This window comes from Arachis hypogaea, chromosome 13 (assembly GCF_003086295.3).
Source record: "Arachis hypogaea cultivar Tifrunner chromosome 13, arahy.Tifrunner.gnm2.J5K5, whole genome shotgun sequence".
In the NCBI taxonomy this organism is placed as follows: domain Eukaryota; kingdom Viridiplantae; phylum Streptophyta; class Magnoliopsida; order Fabales; family Fabaceae; genus Arachis; species Arachis hypogaea.
The window spans coordinates 133,489,609-133,511,998 of record NC_092048.1 but is presented as its reverse complement, the minus strand read 5'-3'; the positions used below and the strand labels follow the sequence as shown (position 1 = coordinate 133,511,998).

Below are 22,390 nucleotides of genomic sequence, written 5' to 3'. Positions count from 1 at the left end.
AGAAAATTAACTTAAATCTAATTGGTTGATAAATCTTTTTTTTTTGAGATAATATTTCATTTTGTTTAACACAGCGTGAATAATTATCTAAAAACAAATATAATTAAATAATTATATAAAATATTTTATACTATTAGTGGATCAAAATTAAATTTATATGGGTAAAGTATATTTTTGGTCCCTGAAGTTTGATAAAAGTTTCAAAAATATCCCTAAGTTTTATTTTGTTTCAATTTTGTCCCAAAGTTTTATTTTATTTCAATTTTGTTCCAAAAGTTTTTGATTTGCATCAAATATATCCATGACGGCTAATTTTTCAAAAAATTTAAGACCAATTCAATAACAATTTCATAAGAACAACTCTCAACACAAATAAATCAAGCATAATTTTCATACATTATTGTTAGATTGGTCTTAAATTTTTTGAAAATTTAGCCGTCGAGGGTATATTTGATGCAATTCGAAAACTTCTGGGATAAAATTGAAATAAAATAAAACTTAAGTATTTTCGAAACTTTTGCCAAACTTCAAGAACAAAAAGTATACTTTACCCAAACTTCAATTAAAAAGTTAAAAAATTCAAGGATGTTGATTTCAAGATATTTTGCAATACAAAAGGTGCTTATATCTGATAAGACCTAAGATTAACAATTTGATAGCTCGAGCTTTACGCATTTTGCTTGCACCAAACATTAAACACCTTATACAAATTTTGTCGGCAGAACTAATTCTCTCCTTTAAATTTCTCAAATCCTATATTCCACTCATAGTACGTGATAATTTGAAAATTCTGAAACGATTTGTTTCGACTAGCGGCGTAAACAACATGCATAGCATGCCCATGTTTGATCACTTCTATGCTCCTGACCACAGCAAGTAGCAACTTAAACTGTCCTGCAAATTAGGGAAAATAAACAGCAGTTCTCAATGCCAACTGATATTATAAACAATTGACACCTTCCGCCGTTATTCTAGTAGTGAAATAAGTCGCCAGTAGTCTCGGCATTTGAGGCACTCAATAACATCAAGGGCATGGTGGGAAAGAGATAAATACACAATACAGGAAGCTCTATTTTCATTAATTTACTCACAATTGCTTACAGTTACCTACAAGGCAATTCAATAACAGTGAGTAGCTATAGAGAAACTTCCAAAATATCATTCACAAATCACAAGCACCAGGATGCGGCCCAAATAATGCACATCCTTGGAATTTCTTTAGACACTTGTAATTTGTCAATCAAAATGACCCTACTCACTTATGCCCTAGTTTCACAAAATCTACTTTAGTTTCCTTAAAGAAAATGTCAGTCCCTCTTCATAGCTTTGGTGATTAAAGCTCTTGAGAATGCTACCCCGAGGTATGACAGGATTGTCAGAGCAATACCCCCAAACAGAACAATGCGGTCGTAAGCAGCATTTTGGACAGTGTAGACCCGCATACCTATCGAATTCCAGTTGCTTTCTGTCCAGACAGGATCCACAATCTCCATGATGTCAGAGGAATTTGAGGGCAAAACATTCCAAACACCCGATTCATATTTTAACCGTGTTGAATACGCTGGAACGTACCTGCAAAGGATCAACCATATACATTTGTATTTGAAAATGAGATTATCATACAAAATATCTACTTGAACATTAAGGATAAAGTTACAGTGCACCAGGTTTGCTATTCCCTGCCTGTACACTACTGTCTACTGCCACAATTCACGTAAGAAATAAATGGCACATCTTAACCTACAATGTATGACAATTGAGAAGTAAATTTGCTGCCCGCAAAATGTACATCACACGAGCACATTAACATGCCACCTAATAAGCAAGAGAGAATACCTAGTTGTAGAGAGAATACAAACTCCCTTGCCATCTGTCTCTGCTTTAATGCAAACCTCATCTCTACTGCAGCCTTGTTGACAACCTGAGCTATTAATATACTCCCTGGGGATTGACGTTATGTCAGCTAGAAAATTCCAGACGAACCTGGGAACATCATTAATGTATCCTGGATAAGGTGTAGATGAAGGTTCATCTACGATAACGCCAACATAATGGCTTGGACAAGTTGATGTGGGTGAAATATATTTATTCACCAATTCACAAGAAAGACCAGGATCACAGGCCAATAAGCAACCCATAAGTTGTTTGACAAGTGAGACATTTACATTTATAGAAGCCAAAACTGAATCTTCTACATCTTTAGAATCACTAGCAAGTATGTAAAGGGTCCGGGCAACAAGAGAAGCAGCAGCAACCACAGCTGACGAGTTCACATTCGCTGCATCAGTCATAGAAATGAGAACACGTGACAGGAAGGACAACTGCACAAGATTAGGATAATTTAAATAAGAATGATAAAATGATGCCAAGGGCATAGATTAGCTCACATAAATCATCAAGATGACTATGGTAGAACTTGTTGACGAAGACAGAGTCAAAATCTTCTAAGACAACACCAGAGATTGCTGAATTCTGGGGAGAAAAAAAGAAGAAAAGAAGATAATTTAATCAACACTTGTAAAGTTTTCAATGTCATTCAACATGGTACATTAATACAAGTCAATTTATTCCATTAGCCCAATACCAATTATCTCATTCAACACAGGGTATTTGCTGCAGCTTCACCTACTTAAAAGTTGCAGGTTTTCATAACCATTCAATTTAAGCATGTTATTGTTAGTGTGCCCTGATAGCACCCTGAACCATCAATTTGATGATAGAGTTTACACTGATTCATAGCCACCAAAGTGTGATGTTTAGATGCCTAATAATATTGTATATATGACTGTATCAAAATAAAGGCAATCTGTGTGCTATATGCTATACTACCAAATAAAGGCAATCTGTGTGCTATATGCTATATGCTATACATAAACAAACTGCTCAATTGACCATAACTGTCACTACAAGTAGAAGTGAGTTTTTGTTAAGACCTATGTTTTTGAAAATCACAGCTCTTTCTGCAAATTAACTATATTTCATTGAACAAGGTGTTATTACCATTATCTATTTGGAGAGAGAATATTTTTTTTTTCTGGCCATTTTATTTATTTATTTATTTTTTTTGGGGGGGGGGGGGGGGTGGTCCAGCACCTCTTTTGAAAAGGTCATTAACGATGATGGAGGTATCCCTGGATTTGAGGCACTTGCAGATGCAACCTTTATGTTTGCAGATAGCAGCGACTCTTGTGCACGTTTCAAGGCAGTCATTGTCATATCAGTGGCAGCAGAACCCTGCAACAATGTGGAGTTAGCCATAATTTGGCAGGATCATCTATGGGGGGTGCACATACAGAAACAGTATAATATGCATGATATGTCACAAGAGTATGCACATAGTTGACATGTCAGTTAACATCTCACCCCTTCTTTGTGAGCAAAAAAGTTTTTAACACCTTCATTGTAACCCTTCCCAACAGAGCCAAGTTCAACGACCTGTGACAAACAAATCAGAAAAGAATAGAATAGTTATTAGGAGAATCATATTAGAGGAGGCAGTTATGGGCAATCTAGCTAATAAATTCAATGCAGCATGTTAGATGACTACCGTTTCAATTGATGAGTGATTAAGGCCATGAACAGCATCTGAGTTTATCTCAAGTTCTACCAAAAATCTCCTACTTCCAAGGTAACCCCATGCTTCTCCAGTGAAAACTGCAAAAACAAGCTGCATCAAGTGTAAGAAACTGTCAGCAATAAAGTTTTGACAACTGGTTCTTGACTCGAGTACTAATAAATGTTCTACCATATTAACATGAAAAGTAATTTTTTTTTTTTAATAAAAGAAAGTTTCATTAAGGAATAGAGGGAACAATACAAAGGAGTGGAGGAAAGAATTTTCCCAAACCAAAAGAAATACAAAAAAAAGACCACAAACTTCAATGAGCTGCATCTTTCCAATCCCTCATCATATCTGAGAGGGAAAGTCCTCTGAAGAAAACCATACTTCACTCTCAAACAACAACTTTTACGGCAAATCTATAATTAAAAGTGCGTAGATTGCATTCTAGCCAAATGCTCCAAATAGTGGAATATATTGCACATTGCCTCAAAGATTTAGCCTCTTTTTTTCTCCTAAAACCTGAAAACCTATTCAAAAGAAACTGATCTAGTGATGCCGGGAACACCCAAGATTCTCCAAACATGCCGAACAATGAACTCCACAAAGAATCAGTCATAGGGCAATGTACTTTACGAATTTGAGACCGTTTTTGAATGTCCCTAACACATTACACACACATTTTGGGATATAGCCTAATGTGGTCTTCTGACTTGTAAATTGACATTGGTGTTAATTCTATTAAGCACAATAGTCCAAATAAAGGATTTGACTTTAGAGGGAGCTTTAGATTTCAATATTGGTTTATCAAGGAGAAAAGGTGCAATAATGGAAGATTGGGAGAGACTGAAAAATCATAAAGAGAGGTAAACTAAATGGGGAAGTAGGTCCAACAATATTCAACCGCAAAATTACCACAAGAAACTGAGATGGATGATAGATAATTCTCTCATCACAATAATAATTAGATTGGATATATTAGCCCATAAGAATAATTTTGCCCACAAAGAGAGAAGGAAAAGGAGAAAAAGAAATAAAGGAAATAAAGTCACATCTCAGAGACACCTAATAAATTTAAGTGACACAAAGTCAAGAAAATCAAACTATTTTAAAAAGGATAGTTCATCTTGTATGCACCTGTTTACTAAGGTCACCAAGACCATGCACATGAGAAAGTGCATCAACTGCTGCCAGCAATGCAATTAAACCCTGTGCAGTAGTCAGTAGTCACTATATTAGACAATAATTTGACATAGGAACTATACCTCATAAAGAAGTGTCAATATTGTTTGCTTAGGAATAAAGAAGGCAAGGTGGAGCAAATGCAACACAACACTAGCACTTACAGAAATAGGAGAGTCTGCACCAAGGCTTTTGTCCCGAAAAAATGAAGCAGAATCCATAGATGCTACTGCCAGTATAATGGGCTTCGACTGTTTTGAGGATGAAACATTGATTGGAGGAAGAGATGACCAGACACTGCCTTCCAAAAGTCCAAAAGTAAACAATGATAAGATTTTAACTCTGTTTATAACGAGATACAATGGATATTAATACTTTCTAGCTTCGGGACAGAGTGTGAAATAGACATAACAATAGCCTTGTGGGAGTAATACATATCTACTCTCCCTAGAACCCACCAAATGGGAGCCTTGTGTACCAACCGCAATTTTTTAGCTCAAGGACAACCCATTTCAACTATGAAAATATGATGCTTAATCTTTTGCATATTCATGATTCTATCATTCTGCCTTAGAGTGGATACGTATTCACAGAGTTATTTCCATTCATACTTTTCTCCAATTGAAAGGAAATTAGGAAAATAGATAAATAATAACTATAAACTCACCATGTCGAACTATTGACCTTGAATCTAGGTTGCAAAATCACATCTAACATGAAGTTGAGTCGAGTACATAATTGTAGGGTGCTATGATCATACATATACATACTACTAGTCACAGTTAAAATTTATACACAGAAGTTACAAAGCATGATAGGATCTATGAAACTTCACCTGTATCCACCTAAAGGAAGGCAAGTTGCTTCTTTTAAACAAGACTTCGAATCATGTGTTCCAGATTTTGTCGTCTAATCCAAGATAATCAGAAAACAAAGAATGTAAACATTTAAATATTATTCTCAATATCCCATAACAACAATTCTTAACAAATAATGTGGATATACCTGCATCACCAGATCAAACTCAGCCACATTAGATGTATAAGCTCTTTTTTTGTTCTCATTCCTTATTACAAACTGCACAAAAAGGGGAGATCATTAATCTTCATCCTTTATACATACAAAATTCACATGTATGTTGTGTGGGGACTCTCTAACCCAACTTATATGTCACCAACAGCCAAATTTTACCCCACTAGGTGGGTGGGATAAACTACGTGGATCAATTCACTTAGTAAGATTACCAATGACTACAAGAACCCCCCACTAACATGTTGAAATGTAATAAAGTGAGAATACTATGCCATACCTCTTCAATAGTCGCTGTGGCACTTTCTGTGAGTAAGAAAACAGGAAAATTGTAGTACTTCCACATAATACCAGAGCCCTGCCGATGAAGAACAAAACGAGCAAATAAAAATAAATTTATCCTCGATAATAGATTGTGTTATCTGAAGATTAAATTAGCTATAGCAAAAATTGAACATTGAATTTTCTACACATCATATTATTACAAGCTTCATATTTTAAGACTTAATTGGGTGACCATTCATGTCACCAAATTTCAATAATGAGCATCGACCAAAATTAAGTAATTTTTTATAAACCAGAGCATCTCCATAATGCATAACTCATAATTTCAATTCTATAAACAGTAATCAAATTACAATTGGAAAAAAGATATTAGCAGTAACAACAAGAGGAAAAGCAAAAGAACAAGTAATTGACAATACAGAATAATATCAGAATAAAATGTAAGGAAGAAAAAAAAAATCATATCATACAATAGGGTTCCATTCATAGCTGAAATTATGGTAAGGAGCAAATTGAGCTTGTGGAAATTTTTGATCCGGAGAGAATCCTACACATGGCAAAAGAATGCTATTATAAGCAACCTTAAAAGCAACTCTTACTCCAGGTTTGTTCAAATGACAAGAAGCAAACAAATGTCAGTTACCCTTTAAGTTGTTCTGCACATCAGTTCTTGATTTGACCAGTACACCAGCAACTTTACTTGCAAAGCTTAAGTCATCTGATATTCTGAAAAGGAACACTCAAATTCAGAAAACAACCAGAATCTCCAAGCAAAGAAGTTCTAAAAAGAAAACGTTGAAATTCGATGTTGCTCCATAACTAATGTATGGTAAAATATGTATATACGTATACACCTGTTAAAGAGACTTGGAAAATCTTCAAATGAGACCAATATAGCAGAAGACTCTGACATCCCATCAACATTTTCGAATCCTATTATTGGAGCCAAAACCTTATCTCGCCCAGGATCTAAAAATACACATACATGAAATTGAGTATTAGGCTTAACTTATCCACCGGTCAACACAACTTATAATTAAAATCTTACTGCCATAGGAGCTTAGGGAGTAACGGTGATGATAGTTGAAAAATGCAAGAGAAGTTATAGGGGAAACACTGACTTGCACAACCAATTGGTCCAGAAAGATTAAGAAGGCGGACGCAAGGGTCTCCATCGATGACCTTGTACATGGTGTTCTGAAGATCAGGAACCGACTCCATGGCGCTCGATTCCCCTGGCAGTCAGAAAAAATTGAACGCGATCCGTGAAAACACAAAAGATGAAATTGGTGTAAGCAGTACTGAGCAAGAATGGGATTGGGAGAGTACCGGAGAAGCAGAGGGGAAGATGAAATGCGAAGAAGAAGAAGAGGAGGAAGTAGAAGAGAGGGAGAAAGGCTGGCGCCATGGGAGAACAGAGAACCCTAGTAGAGTGCGAGTGCGGGTGCGGGTGCGGGTGCGGGTGCAGGTGCAGGTGCAGGTGCAGGAGGGTGTCGCCTCTTGTCTGATCAGTTCTGCAACAGCAAGACACAGACTCTGATAGTGTGATTTCAGCGCTGTGGCTGCGTTATCAAGGTACCGTCTTTAATGTACCCTGTAAAGTAGGGTGTTTGATGCACCTTCTTTGTCTCATGCTTAACACTTATCTAATGTTAGTGTTGGATTTGAATCCTCCAAAATTTAAATTTTACTTTAGAAAATAAAGTATGATTTTTTACTATTAATTTTATAGGAGGAACCAAGAATAAATATGAAAGAGAAACTATTTAACGATAAAAGATCATACTTTATTTTCTAAAATGAAATTCAAACTTTAGAAGATCCAAATCCGATAGTGTTTACTTTTTTAATCTTAATATGGAAGTATGAACAACTTTAATATTCGCAAATGGCAACTCATGGAATATCCATAGCTTATAAAAAAATTTGTCCGAAAGTATATTAGGTTGAGTTTAATTTTAACATACCCATGGTATAAAATGTTGTATATTATTATTTAATTATATTTATTTTTTTAAATTATTATTTATCTAATCAATATAAAAGTAATTATTTTTATTAGTGTATCGTTATATAATTAAACCTACGTGTAAAATTATTTTCTATTAAAAATTTATTAAAATTAAATTTTATTGAACATCACAATATAATATTTTGCATAACGAGAAGTCCAAAAAAAAAAAACATCTTTTTGTTAATAGTTTTTAAATTGCCTTTTAAGTATGGAAAATCAATTCTAGAAATCCTTTTAAATTTCAAATATTTATATAATTATTTCTAATTTTTAATAAGAACTTAAAAAAAAAATAATAGTCAGGGTAGTAATTATTAAAGTATTACTCTATTAATTATACATTCATTATTGGATTAGTCCAATACTACAATCCACTTATCCTAGTAATCTTGGTGTATACATTCCTTTGATCCATTATTCAATGTTTGGAGCAAAGGGAATTCATAGAAGAAGTATGATGTCAAACAAAAACAAATCAGAACAAGCTAGCTAGTAGTATGAGCATGGGGTTACACTTAGCTTCACAAGCTCTAGCCATTACAAAATAGTTTCACTTTTAACTAGTTACACAAAACTCGCTCACAAGTCACAAGTCTCTGAGGATTCAAGCTAATCAAAAGCTATAAGCAAGTACTTAATTACAGTAATGGTCGCACATAAGACGACCCAGATCATTAGATTTTGAGCATGAGTTGACTTTGTCGAAAATGCTTCTGTGCTGCTACATTAGCTGCAGTTGGAACATCACCTTCATCAGCTTCCAGAGTGTTCAATAGGTTCTTCTTGCCCGAAGTAGCGGCAAATAGTTCAGCTATTGAATCCATTAACCACCCCAGGATTGGCACGCTTGAGCACAAGAGTTCCCCTAATCTCATGTTCATCATCATCATATAATTGCTTCACATAGTTTATGTTAAGTGATCAAGATTCAATTCAAGTTTCTTAGTCAAAGGAAAATGTAGCAGTAGTGTCCCAAATATATAGTAGTGTGCCGTATTTTCTTCTTTACCAAGTAAAAGTCTTCAGCGTGCTAAACAAGTAGAGACACGAAGAATCCGTGAGCTTTCTTGCAACTTGTCAAACATCCTCAATTATTGAACTTTCTCTTACAATTCAGTGAAAATAATCCGAACTCGAAAGATGGTTTAAGGGTTAATTAGAGGATTGTCTAAAACATAAATGACTTCAAACTAGGAACCAAATATTTTCTAGTTAAAATTAATCAATTTTTTTTTTAAATTATCTTTCAATATTAATATATAAATATTTGGTGGATTGGAAATATCTAGCCTAATATCAATTTTATAATAATTATTGAATAAACTTGATTTAACGTGAAAAATTAACTTAGAAATAATGTTTTGAAAAAACTTACTGAAGCTAAAAATGGAATAGACGCAGAATCTTTTTCTTTACTATTGTTTTTATTCTTTAGGAATTTAATTTCAACGTCTATGATTTCTTTTATTTATTTCTAGACCTATTGACCTGTGGATCAGATAGATTATCAATTCTTCGCCCTCTTTCTTGGCTCGTTCGTCCTGCGAAGTGCCAACTGGCATTTTCTTTATTTATTTTTCTTCTTAAATTTCAAACCTTTTCATGTTTCTATGATAATGATGATGATGATATATATATATATATATATATATATATATATATGGCATTCCAATTACTTATCCGATGCTAAACATGAGAGGATGTATTAAAATTTCACTTTAGACTATCTTTCAGAAATTCACATTGAATAAAAATAGGAAATAAATTTTTAATTAATCAATATTAGTTAATTTTTTATTATAAAATTATTTTTGAACCTTCATCTTTTTAGAATTTAGTAATGAATAAAAGGAAAAATTGTTTTAACATTATTATATATCCTATTTTATTTTATACCTCTTTTTCTCAAATTAAAGTTTATTGGTTGACTTTATTTTATTTTTGTAATTAAATTATATTTATTTATTATATTTTCAAAATATAAATCCAACAAAAATATATAGTTAAAGTCGACTAAATAATATTCATATGGTCGTCAACATAAGATTGTCATAAAAAAAGAATGTTGATTATTATCATGAGAAATTGAAGGAAGAAAACAAAGTTATTATTACTATTACTTGTAGTATTATGCTGTTGGAAATAAGGCTCAAAGTAAATTGAGTTGGGTCGAGTTAGACCAAATTCAGGTTCGATTTATGAAAATTGAGCTTGACTCATTAATAATTGAGTTTATTTTTTAAGTTTAAACTTGGCTCGTCTAAAATTCATGAACTGGTTCGAGCTTACGAACTAACTTAAATAACATGAACATAATCTATAATTTTATATTAATCAATTATAATTTATATATACTAAAAAATATAATTTTATATATTGTATATCTATTAATTATCAATTTTTTATTTATATCCTACATCAAAATTATATAAAAAGTAATTATAAAATTTTAAATAAGAACACTAATATATATAAAATTATATGGTGAAAACTCAGGTGAAGTCGACTTTACGTGAAGTTTATATCTGAGAGCCGTTAGATGAAAATTTAGTCAAATCAGTCAAATCATCTGACGGCTCTCAAGTATCAACTTCATGTGAAGTCGACTGCACATAAATTTCCACCAAAATTATATACCATTATTTTATATGTATATATATAATATTAAAAATATAAATCAAATATATATAAAATATATGTATTTATATATTTTAATATATATATATATATAATCGAATCAGTTTATGAATTAATAATGAGCTGAACTAATTTAAATTTAAATTTAATTCATTTAATTTATAAGTTCAATTTTAAGTTTAAATTTGATTCATCAGCTCACAATCAACTTATCAAATTATTAATGAATAGAGTTAATAAGAACTGACTCATAAACTCACTTGTTCACTTTCTCCGTATTAAAAATAATCATCATCTATGCCTATGGTTCAATTTCCAAAACTACATAATGGATTTGAATCCCCCACTCCGATCCCTTCCACGTACGTTTTATATTTTTCTATTTATTTTATGTAAACTCTTTTAGTCTCTACTCTCTAGCAATTTATTTATAATTTAATATAAGTATAAATTGCGATAATTTGTGATAGTTTAGGTATAAATTTTAAAATTTTTATACTCCATAGAGATTTATATCATTAAATTTTTTCGGAAGACCCCTTCTCTATGAAACTACCCGCTATTATTGTATTAGCTAACACAAGTAATCAGTCAAAACAGGTGAACACTAAAGAAGAATTAGGGGTGTTCATGGCCCGGCCTGGCCCCGAACCTTTTAGGGGCTAATTTGGTGTGATTTCATCAGGTCTATGGCCGAGTAAGGGTCTCAAAAATAGACTCGGTCAATATTTCGGGTCGGGTCCGGGTCATAGCTCGGGTCACCCGAACTCAACCCGGTGGCCCGGTCATCGTACACAATTAATATTTTGTGTTATTAGCAGGGACGGACCCAGTAGCAAAGAAGAGGGGGCACTTGCCCCCACAGTGTTTTAATTTTTTTTTTTAAATATAGTTATATATAATATGCCCCACTTCAAATTTTAAATGACCCCACTATAAATAAATTAAACTCAATTAGCTAAAGTTTTAAATTCACTTTTTTTATTTCTCTATCATTTTGATTATTATTTAACCTAATCAAATTTAATTCTTGTGTCGTCACTCCTTTATTCCCTTAAGCCCTCTTTTTATTTTTATATTTTCAACTTTTTTTTTCTATTCCTTATCTAGTGGTCATCTTTTCTTCATCAAAAAATAAATTTTAAATTTTTTATGTTTTTTATATAGTTCTCCATGACCTTATGTATCTTTCAATTTAATTGTTTATCTTTTTGATATTTTCAATTGCAAATTTTAATTCAAACAACTGTAATTTAGGTATTAATCTAATATTTTATTTTCTTCGTGACTTTATATATTTTATTTTATTTTCGATTTATTCATTTTTATTACTTATTTTTTATCTTTTGTTTTATTATATGTACCTATGTTGCGTATAAAATTTTAAAATAAATTGATTAATTTACTAATTTAGAATATATTTTTTATTTTTAGAAATAGTAATAGAAAAATATTTTAATTACAATACATAATTAAACAGATGTATAAAATCTTTCATCTAACATTATATCAAAATTAAATTAAAAAATATATAACAAATTTAATTATTTTAAAAAGAAAGAAAGAAAAAATTGTGAATTATGTTTCTGTTATTTTATATAAACATACTTTACGTATACAGATTTAATTTTTTTTTAGTATTTATATATAATTTTAGTTTCAAATTATAAATATTAGTGTATCATTAGGCGCTAATATACTAATTAATTCAGTCTTTTATTATTAAATGTGTATAAAAAATTAGTTAGGATAATAAGGTATTTATAATTTAATTAAAATATTTTAAGTTCAAGTTTTAGAAATAAAAAATATTTTTTTATAAATTATATATAATGAATAGTATTTTAAGAATGAAAGTGTTCATTAACTCTTTAATTTTTATATCTCTATATAATTAATAATATTTAATAAAATTTATTTTAGTATATATATATTTTTGCCCCCACTCCTAAAATTTTCTGGGTCCGTCACTGGTTATTAGTGATGGATGATAACTATTCTTATGTGAAATTTAAGTATTGCAAACCTTAATATTTTGTGTTATTAGTCATTATAAGATTACAAGTTAATGTTTTATGTTTAAAATGCATAAGACTTTAGACTAATGCATAATATTGTTATTTGTATTGATTTAAATATTTAGTGTTATTAGACAATATTAGTATTGATTGTGGTTATACTTTAATTTTAAAGAAGGGTTGGTTCTTGTTATATTTTTCTAAGTGAATTTTACTATGTGAATTGTGAAATCATGGTTGAAGATTAGGTGATTTTTAAATGCTAAAGATCCGATTTTCACCCGATTTTTACCCGGTTTTTACTCGACCCGAAGGTGCATAGGTTTCATCGGGTTTATGGTCAGGTTAGGGTCTAAAAATTAGGTCCGGTCTATATTTCGGGTCGGGTCCGAATTAGGCCAAACCCGGTGTGGCCCGACCCATATACACCCCTAAGAAAAATAGCTCTTATTTATAGTTGAATTACTTAGCGATGAAGCTTATCCAACTTATTAAATATCTATCTTCGGTTATTCGGTTATCATCAAATCTTTTTTAAATTATATATTTTGATTTGATTTTTGAATTTTGAATTATCTATTTTCATCTTCTATTTATTTATTTATATATAATTATAATTATAATTCTTTTGTTCCTTGAAGAATTGTGATTGTGCACACTTATTTAATTTGGATAAAACACCCGTACCTAGGATTATTGTTATTATTTCATATATTTTTCTATGTTATTTACTTATTTTAAAGTTGTTAAATTATTATTATTTAGAAAATGTTAGTAATTATATTTTATTAATTAAAGAAATTAAAAAATAAGACAAATTACATAAATACATAAAATAGAACTAAAAATTACTCAATTACAACTTTTGAATAATAAGTACATTTTTATTCTAAACTTATTTGATGTAATCTGCTTTTGTTTTGAGGTATAGAGAATTAGAAATTGATACTAAAATTTCAGTTTTTGTTTCTAAAATTTTAGTATATCAGTATCTTAAAAAGTGGAAACTCAGGATATTGAAATTTTTTATGATAGAGACTAAAACTTTAATAAAATTTTTTACTTAAAATATCCTCATTTCAATTAATTAATTCTAACTTTATTTTTTGTATAAATTAAATTAGAGCTTCATTCTTATTTCAATATCTATCTCCTACATTATACCAAATATAACACTGAGACTTATTTCAATTCCTGTCTCTCAATTTTAATCTCTAAATTTTAATCTCTCAATTTCTGTCTCTTTTCTAAACGCTACCTAAGCATCTCAGTTTATTCATATCTATTATTTTATTCCGTGTAGCTTTGGAAACTGAACTATAAACATAACTGATGATTATTTCCAACAACATAACACTACATAGTAATAGTCATAATAACCTTATTTTCTTCCTTCAATTTTTTATGATAATTATCAATCTCTGTTTTTATTTAAATTTTAATTTCAATATATCCTTTTTGTTTTTATTTAAATTTTAATTTATCTTTTTTTATTTTGTTTAAATCTTTATCTTTTTGTTTATCTTTTATTTCTTTATCAAGTTCAAAAAATATAATAATTATCCAAATATTGCAATTGAGTAATTTTAAATTCTACTTTATTTATTTATGTAATTTGCCTTAAAAAAGGATAAATAACTGTATATTATCAGTTAAATTTTAAATATTTAAAATACCCATATATTTAAAAAGTTGTTGCTTTTTATAATAATTTTAAATTTAAAAATTATAAATTAAAATTATTTTATGATTTCAAATATATTAAAATTAAGACACTTATCTTAAAAAATAAAAATTATACAATTAATTTATGATTTGGATTTCATTCAAATCAATTTATTTATTTTTATAAATTTAAAACTCAGATACAAATAATTTTATATAAAATTAATAATTAAAAATTATTAAATAATAATTTTATTAAATTTATTAAATTATTTAATGACTTTTAATTATTAATTTTATAGGAACTTAATTGTAGTTGGTTCCATACTTTCTTCTAATTCTGAAGTATAGGTGCTGGTTAATTAGCTGGCAAGTGCTTGTTATAAGTTACACTATGCTCCCTCAAAATATTTATGTTTGGAGAAAAGAATGGCAAATAATAACAAATTAGTAACATTAATTTTTTTTTCTACTTGTTTTGTTAAATAATAAAGAATGAAATAGATTATCAAGGGTAATTTATGTATTTAAATAAACTCTTAAGATAAATTACACAAATATAATAATTGACATTCTTTATATGCATGCATTTTTTTAAATTATGTAAATCACGCGCTGGCTAATTATATACTATTTCAGTCGAGCAGAAATCACTTTTATATGTATAGCAGTTTACAATAAAAAAAATGAAGAAAAAATCGCTACAAACAAAAAATATCAAGCGGCTAAACAACTTCCAGTTGCAGCAAATTAAGTGAAGTTTGGTTTGAGAAAGAAAAAAAAATAATTTATTTATTTATAAGAGATAACAATGTTTTTTTTATAACGTCACTTTTTTTTAACAAATTTATATAAAATATAATACAAAAAAATCATATAAAAAATGATATTATCAATGCAAATTCAATTGATCATTGATTTTTTTTATATATAATTTTAAATGAGTAATAAATAAACAATGAATATATACTAATTGCAATAATTAATTAAAAATAGTAGATGATAGTTATGCTACTTAATTGATTAATTAAAAATAGTAGATAATAGGCATACTATTTAATTAATTATTATAATTATCATTTTTATTTTTTGTATAAGATCTTAAAAGGAAAAATTAAAAAATAAAAATAAAAATAAATAAATTCCATTTTTTAATCGAAAACTTAATATATCAAATTTTATAAACTTTGCATTTTGGGATTGTTCGTATGTTTGAACTAGTAAATTATCCGGTAATTTTTATAAATTTTATACACTTTGATATATTAAAAAATATTTTAAATTAAAAATATAAAGTTTATTTGATTTATATTTTTAATTTTTAATATTTTTTTGCTTTTAAAATCTTATAAAAAGATAAAAATAATAACTACAATGATTAATAGGTTTCGCTAGAAAATCAATTAGAAAAATAGTTAATTAGTTGAAAAATAAAAATTCTGTTATAAAAAAAATAACTTCTTTTGTCCTAATTTTTTGAGTTAAAATGAGAGAAACTAAAAGATTAATGAGAATTGTAAAAAAGAAAAATGATATCATGGGCTAAAGGCCCAAACAAAAATAATAAAAACACTTCTAATTTTTGAAGAAATCAAATCCTGTACTATCATAGTGATGCAATGTGACCTCTAGGCGTAGCATATTATTACCAAATAAAAGGAGGACAGAAAAATTAAAGAAGAAAGAAAAGAAGATCTAACTCGAGGAGCATGAATGGTTATTAGCAAGGTTTGAAAATTGAACCGCATCGAACTGCTCTAGTTACTGATTTATTGGTTTATAAATTTAACTAATTTAACCGTAGTTGAACTGAAAAAACTGTTTTATAATAAAATAATAAATAAAATATAAATAAATACACAAAAACTATACGATCTTATCAATTTACAAATTTAAAAGATTTTTTAAAATACTTTTAAAATATATGTTTTCAAGTACTTTTGTCATTATCATCTTTAGCTTTACACTCATCACTCAATTAAAAAAATCCACAACCTTAATCCTTTATGATTTCTTTTGGAAAAATAAAATCCCATTCAAGAAGGAAATCATTTAGGGGAATAGGGCGGGTAGGGGCAGGTTTTTGCTCTACCCGACCCTGCCCTACCTTACAATAATCTGCATAAAACCCGCCCCGCTTCTACCCGCGGGTAGTAAATGGTTGAACCCTAACCCGTCCCCGCGGGTACCCGCCCCGCCCCTATCCGCCCTCATAAGTCATAATTATTAAAATCTAATAAATAAAATTAAATTTCAAAATTTATATAACCATCATCACATACATAACATAAATTAAAGTAAAATTTTAAATATAATACAATATTATCAATCATTTTACTAATTATTTTTATATATTACACATATAATATATTAAAATTATATATTATATATATATCGGGACGGGTAGTACCTAAACCCGACCCTGCCCCGTCCGCCCAAAAACCTGCCCCGAGCGGGTAGGGGCGGGGTGGGTACCCGCGGGTTCGGGTGGTGTTGCCATCCCTAAAATTATTGCTGTAAGTAATTAAGAATATTTGTGAGACTCAGCACCAAGACATAGAACAAGCATACATAAAGAGCAGTATCAAATAATCCAATTCTCAATTCCATGAATCATAAACAAAAAGATGTCTAAATATCTCAGAATCAATCAAATTTAGCATTAAAAGTATCAAAAACCAAATTTTGCAGTTAAAAAATGGAGTAAAAGACATTAGAAATGAGAGTGGCTTGAACTACCGTCTTCTGCATCAGAAAAATACACTACCATCATCATCATCAATCCCAAGACCTCCAACAACAGCATCATCTTCATGATTTCCTTGCTCTAAATCAATAACATGGGACATCTGTTGTTTGTTAATTTTTTAAAAGCATCAATTTGGTTTAAAATTAAAACACAGCAACAAATAATCATCCTAAAGTCTGAAACCAATAAATTTATCAACAAAAATTCAAAAACAACATACTTATAAATTTAAAAACAGCAGCAGCAGAGTAAAAAAAATCCATTTTTAGCAATAATTTTGACAACAATACAAAATCAATTTCTTTTATTGATTTCACATTCAGAAAATCACTAATCAGATTCAGAACAGACTCAAACAGAGCAATAATAGTACAATCCAATTACAATATCATAGCAATCCACTACCCAATAATCTCAACAAACAACATCCAAACAATTAATCATGCTTTAACAATTAATCATTTAATCATGTTTCAAGTAAACAATTTTTCAACAATTAATCATGCTTCAGCCTTCAAGCAATTAGCTTCAACAATTAATCATACTTAAAGCAATCAGCTTCAACAATTAATCATTTAATAACGCTTTAAATGGTGTTGACCCGGTCTGTATACGAATGGTGTTGCTGAATGAAATGATGAATGTAGAACCAATAATTAATCATACTTCAAATAATAACAGCAAGGTTTAGAAGTTAGAACCAACAATTAATCATACTTCAACAATTATTATTACAACAAATTAGACTTATACCTAGGGTTAGTGGAAGACAGAGAAGAATGCAGAGTTGGCGGCGACAGAGACAGTGGCTGGGGTGGAAGGGTCGAATAGAGCTGGCGCCGACAGGAAGACACTCGCGACAGCAACTGGCACTGGCGGTGGCTGCAATTTCGACGGCTGAAAGGAAAGCTGGCCGAAAGGAACTTGTGACAGTGAGTAACTTCCACGGACCTTGCGACGACGGCGATGGCTGAACGGAGGTTGCGCCGGAAGCTTGAGGTGGAGACTGGAGACGTGGAAACTGAGAGCGAGAGGTGAGAGTGGAGGGATGGAAGGGAGGCTCGAGAGTGGGTTTGTGTTGTGGGTGTCTGGGGGAAAGACTAGGGTTCCTTTTTTGGAGCCAAGTCAAAACGCTGCGTTTGGAAAATTTTCAAAAACCGGCTGGGTTGCGGTTCAGTTTGACCGACCGATTTTTGGCCGGTTCGACAGTCTAGTTTCGGTTTTTGAATTTGATGGTTTTACTTTCTATCCGAATCGTGTTTGTTAATGGTATTCAGTTTGATCAATTCGAACCGATTTTCAGAACATTGGTTATTAGGAGCAATGATGGAGTTATTGTGGCAGCTGAGCTGAGAATCTCAACCAACTTAAGCGTAGAAGAATGAAGCAGAAACAACGGCTTGCTACTTGGGCTGAAAATTGGCTTTTGAGTTTTGAGCACTGGCTGAGAATCACTACATTAAGGTAGCTCAAGCACAATAACAAATATAACCTTAGAAGAATGTCCCAAAGTTCTGCGAGAGTTACGGTGCACAAACCTAGATTAACACTGAAGCAAGTAATGATTTTCCCATTAGAATCTCGTAGAATACCTCCACAAGCCACTCTTCTATCGTTGGAAAATGAACTATCCGAGTTGAGTTTGATGGACGGATGCTTCGAGAATATTTAGATTGAGCATGATAATAATCTTTGACCAACTGAAAAATAAGATCATGAATTCTGTCTTCTGCTAAAATTTTGTCTTTGTTAAAAATAAAAGTGTTTTTTCGAGACCAAAGAAAGTTTATAATAGTAGAAAAAAGAAGGGATCATGATACTAATTTTTATATATTATGATACATTTACTACAAGAAAAAAGGTCTATGGCCACGCTTTAAAAGCGTGGCCAAAAGTAGTCAATGGCCACACTTTTATGAGGGTAGCGACTGAATAGAGATTTGGCCACATTTTTTCTTGCTACGCTTTAAAAGCGTAGCGAAAAGGGTCAATTGCCACTCTTTTATGAGAGTGGCAATTGATTCAAGATTTGGCCTCGCTTTTTTTGCTATGCTAAAAAACGTAGCCATAGAGAAAAACAGGTACGCTTTTAAAGCGTGACGACAAAATTTTGTTATAGGGTCATTTTAAAAGCGTGGCCGTTTCTTCCAACTCTTTTGGCACGCTTCAAAAGCGTGGCCAAAAGGTTCGCCAAAGAAAAAAAATTTCAGAGAACTCCCTTCGAAATTACTAAGTTACAATTGCAATACACCATCTACTCTTCCAAACTTTAGCTTTCCCCTTCTTTGAATTGCCCTAGCTCATTTAGATCAAAGAACCCTAAGCCCTCCACGCACGAGGTGACGATTGCTCCTAACCCTAACCTTGTCTTCATTATGCCTCACCCCATCCCACTTTTCATTGTGCTTCATGAAGAACCCCCTGGTCGCGATGAAGAGCATCATATCGAAGAACCCTAACCTCTCTTCATTGTGCACTCCGCGAAGAACGTCGCCGGCGCGCGTGATGCTTCTGTCGGCAATCCCTCTTCTGGCACCCGTAACCCTCCTTTGAGTTTCTTCTCTCTTCTCTCGACACTCTCTCCCTCAAGCTCACTGTGGCTCACCTCCCTCACGGCTGGTCTCACCGTCGACCTCTCTCTCTCTCTCCGGTTTCACGCTTCTCTCACGGCTGTTTCAGACTTAAGCTCGTCGCAAGCTCTGTCGCTCTCTGTCACCATCGCAAGCTCGTCTTCTTGCTTAGGCTGTCAACGCTTCCTTTGTCGTGAGTTGGTCCGTGGGTAGGGGAGTTTCAGCTTCCTTCGGTCCTATTATTTCTTTTTCAGTTTCATTATTGTAAGTCATCAGTATATCTTGAATTTGTTGTTGAAAGTTGAGATTGTTGCTGAAATAATGATTCAATTGATTTTGTTTTGCTGTAAATCATATTCCGAGAATTTGAATTTAAGTTTTTGTTACTGAAAGCTATTCTACTTAAATTTGTTGTTAAAAATGATCAATGAGCTGAATTTGTTGCTGCTAAGTTGAATTGTTACTGAACATATCACTGAGCAATTTTTTGTTGTTGGATAACGTCACTGTTCTTTTAAGTAGCAAGTAGGTTTAAACTTGTAATGAAATCAGTGGGATTTATTTTAAAAATTACAGTTTTTAATATACGAATGTTTTAAAAGTGCATGAGTTGGCTATGGCTGTGTTATGTTGAATGTGTTTGTTAAATTGATTTTTATTGTTAAAAAATTAACTAGGTTGCTGTCTTCTTGTTAAGGTTGGTAAATTAGGAACTGGGAGGATCAAATTGAGTTAGATGGAGAAGTGATTGAATTGAGTTACCACGGCTCGTAGGGGGTTCTATTCCCTGGTGGCAATTGCTGAGAGGAAGCGTAGAGAGAAGCTCAGCCAACGGTTCATTGCTTTATCTGCCCTTGTTCCTGGTATTATGTTTCATTTCAATTAAATATGCATGAATAATAATTTTATTATTTTCAAGGATTTTTTTTGGTTTATAAGTTTTTGGTTAGTTAGAATTTCCAGTATTTATCTTTTTCTTTTGTAATCTCCATCTGATTGCTTGTGTCATTTATTTCTGGGCCTTAGTTTCCTACTTGTATTATGTAGTGTTAATTGCTATTGTTCTCTCTTCCATTATATTCAACTTGAATTTCTCAATTTAAATATCTGAATTATGTACTATTTTTTTAAATATTTTATACTATGTGAACCATTGTTTATTATTTTGCTGTGTTCAATTTCTTTTGCTATTCACTGCAGCCTGTAAAAGTTTCAAAAGAAAGCAGTTATAGTTCAGATGACAGTGATGAGGAAGAAGAAAAACCTTCTAAAACTCCTCAGAAAAGTGTAAGCATCTCACTTTGTATTTTAATATCGCTGTTTGAAGGCTTGTTTTGCTTTGTCTTGTGATTGTGCACTAAATGTATTTTCCTCTTGTGAAACAGGCTAAGGATGTCGAGATGGTTGATGCTGACTCAGCAAAGAAAGTTGTATGTTACTGGTCTCATTTTTTTTATTCTTTTTAAATGTTCTAATATCTTTGATGGTAATATATCTTTGCTTTGCAGTCTAAAACCCCTTCTACACCTAGTGTTGCAACAGGTGGATCAAAGACACTATTTGTTGGAAACCTATCATTTAGTTTGCAACGATCTGACTTGTATGTATTATATATCTTATATTTCCTTGTTTATAGTGTATTTATTTCTTATGATGTCATGTTACTATTGTTCAGTGAGGAGTTTTTCAAAGATTGTGGAGAAGTAGTTGATGTTCGTTTTTCTGTTGACGATACTGGGAGGTTTAAACGCTTTAGACATGTTGAGTTTGCTATTGCAAAAGCAGCACAAAGTGTAAGCTATTGCTCCTCAAATATCTACAGAATAATAAGTTATGTGTGGTGGTTGCATAGCTTTTGCTAGCTACTTTTCTAAAACCAGTCAAATATATTAAGTGTTAAAATTAAATAATTTCTTTTTGAGTACTTGTGTTGTTGGAAGTTATTGGCTGCGTTAACTAATTATCATGTTTTTTTTATATGAAGTTAATTTAATTGTTGTAATATCATTCATTTTGAAGCTAATTTTTTTTCCAACTACTGCCTTGCTATTTCTATGCTGTTAACTAATTGCTTTTGCTTTATTGATTTGTTTTCTCCTTCATAGTGTTGTTTGATATGCATCACTGCAATCTATTGGTTGGTTACCCTCCATCCCTTTTTACTTTGAAAAGATGTTTAAATTATGTATTTGTTGATTTATTGGGGTTGTGTATTGATAATCCTTTTGGTTTTCGTACTTCTAGGCTCTTGAATTGAATGAGCATGAGTTGTTGAATCATCATGTTAGGCTTGATTTAGCTCGTGAAAGAGGTTCATATATCCTGGTGGCAGGTAATTATTATATCTTCTCCTCTCTCCCTCATATGCCTCATATCTACTTCTATCACCTTTTTCTCCGCTCCCTTTCATGCCTTGCTTCCACTTATTTCCTTCTCTTTATCCTTTGTAATACTTGTTTCAGTTTCAGCAATTCCTTCCAGAAAGGTGATCAGCGTCAAACTGGACAAACTATATTCATAAGGGGTTTTGATAAATCTCTTGGAGAAGAGGTAATTTTATTTCTATCATGTCTGCTGCTGCTTCCCTTGCATGTGTTTCTTTTTGCAATTCATATTTGAATACTGCCAAAATTGTGGTTGCAGATAAGAGCTAGCCTAAATGAGCATTTTGGTTCCTGCAGG

The 22,390-nt window shown here is 31.3% G+C and overlaps 1 protein-coding gene and 1 long non-coding RNA gene across 3 annotated transcripts; one reads left to right on the top strand and one right to left on the bottom strand.

The window, feature by feature from the left end:
- Window positions 1-1,049: 1,049 nt before the first annotated feature.
- Window positions 1,050-7,692, bottom strand: LOC112733742 (nicastrin). Of its 2 annotated transcripts, XM_025782808.3 has the most exons (17): window positions 7,385-7,692; window positions 7,177-7,290; window positions 6,910-7,024; window positions 6,699-6,781; window positions 6,526-6,602; window positions 6,051-6,128; window positions 5,747-5,818; window positions 5,577-5,650; window positions 4,906-5,038; window positions 4,697-4,768; window positions 3,548-3,667; window positions 3,364-3,435; window positions 3,094-3,234; window positions 2,388-2,472; window positions 1,837-2,278; window positions 1,665-1,740; window positions 1,050-1,572 (listed from the first exon to the last, which is right to left on the bottom strand). In XM_025782808.3, exons 1-16 carry the CDS (start codon window positions 7,461-7,463, stop codon window positions 1,698-1,700), a joined length of 1,800 nt encoding a protein of 599 aa, XP_025638593.1. In that variant the 5' UTR covers window positions 7,464-7,692; the 3' UTR covers window positions 1,050-1,572; window positions 1,665-1,697. The 2 variants fall into 2 exon arrangements, with proteins under 2 accessions (XP_025638593.1, XP_025638592.1); XM_025782807.3 differs by lacking the exon at window positions 1,665-1,740.
- A 12,735-nt stretch (window positions 7,693-20,427) lies between these two features.
- Window positions 20,428-21,281, top strand: LOC112735478 (uncharacterized). Its single transcript, XR_011870470.1, has 4 exons — window positions 20,428-20,571; window positions 20,909-20,995; window positions 21,094-21,138; window positions 21,217-21,281. It is a non-coding gene; the product is annotated as an uncharacterized lncRNA (long non-coding RNA).
- The last annotated feature ends 1,109 nt before the right edge of the window (window positions 21,282-22,390 follow it).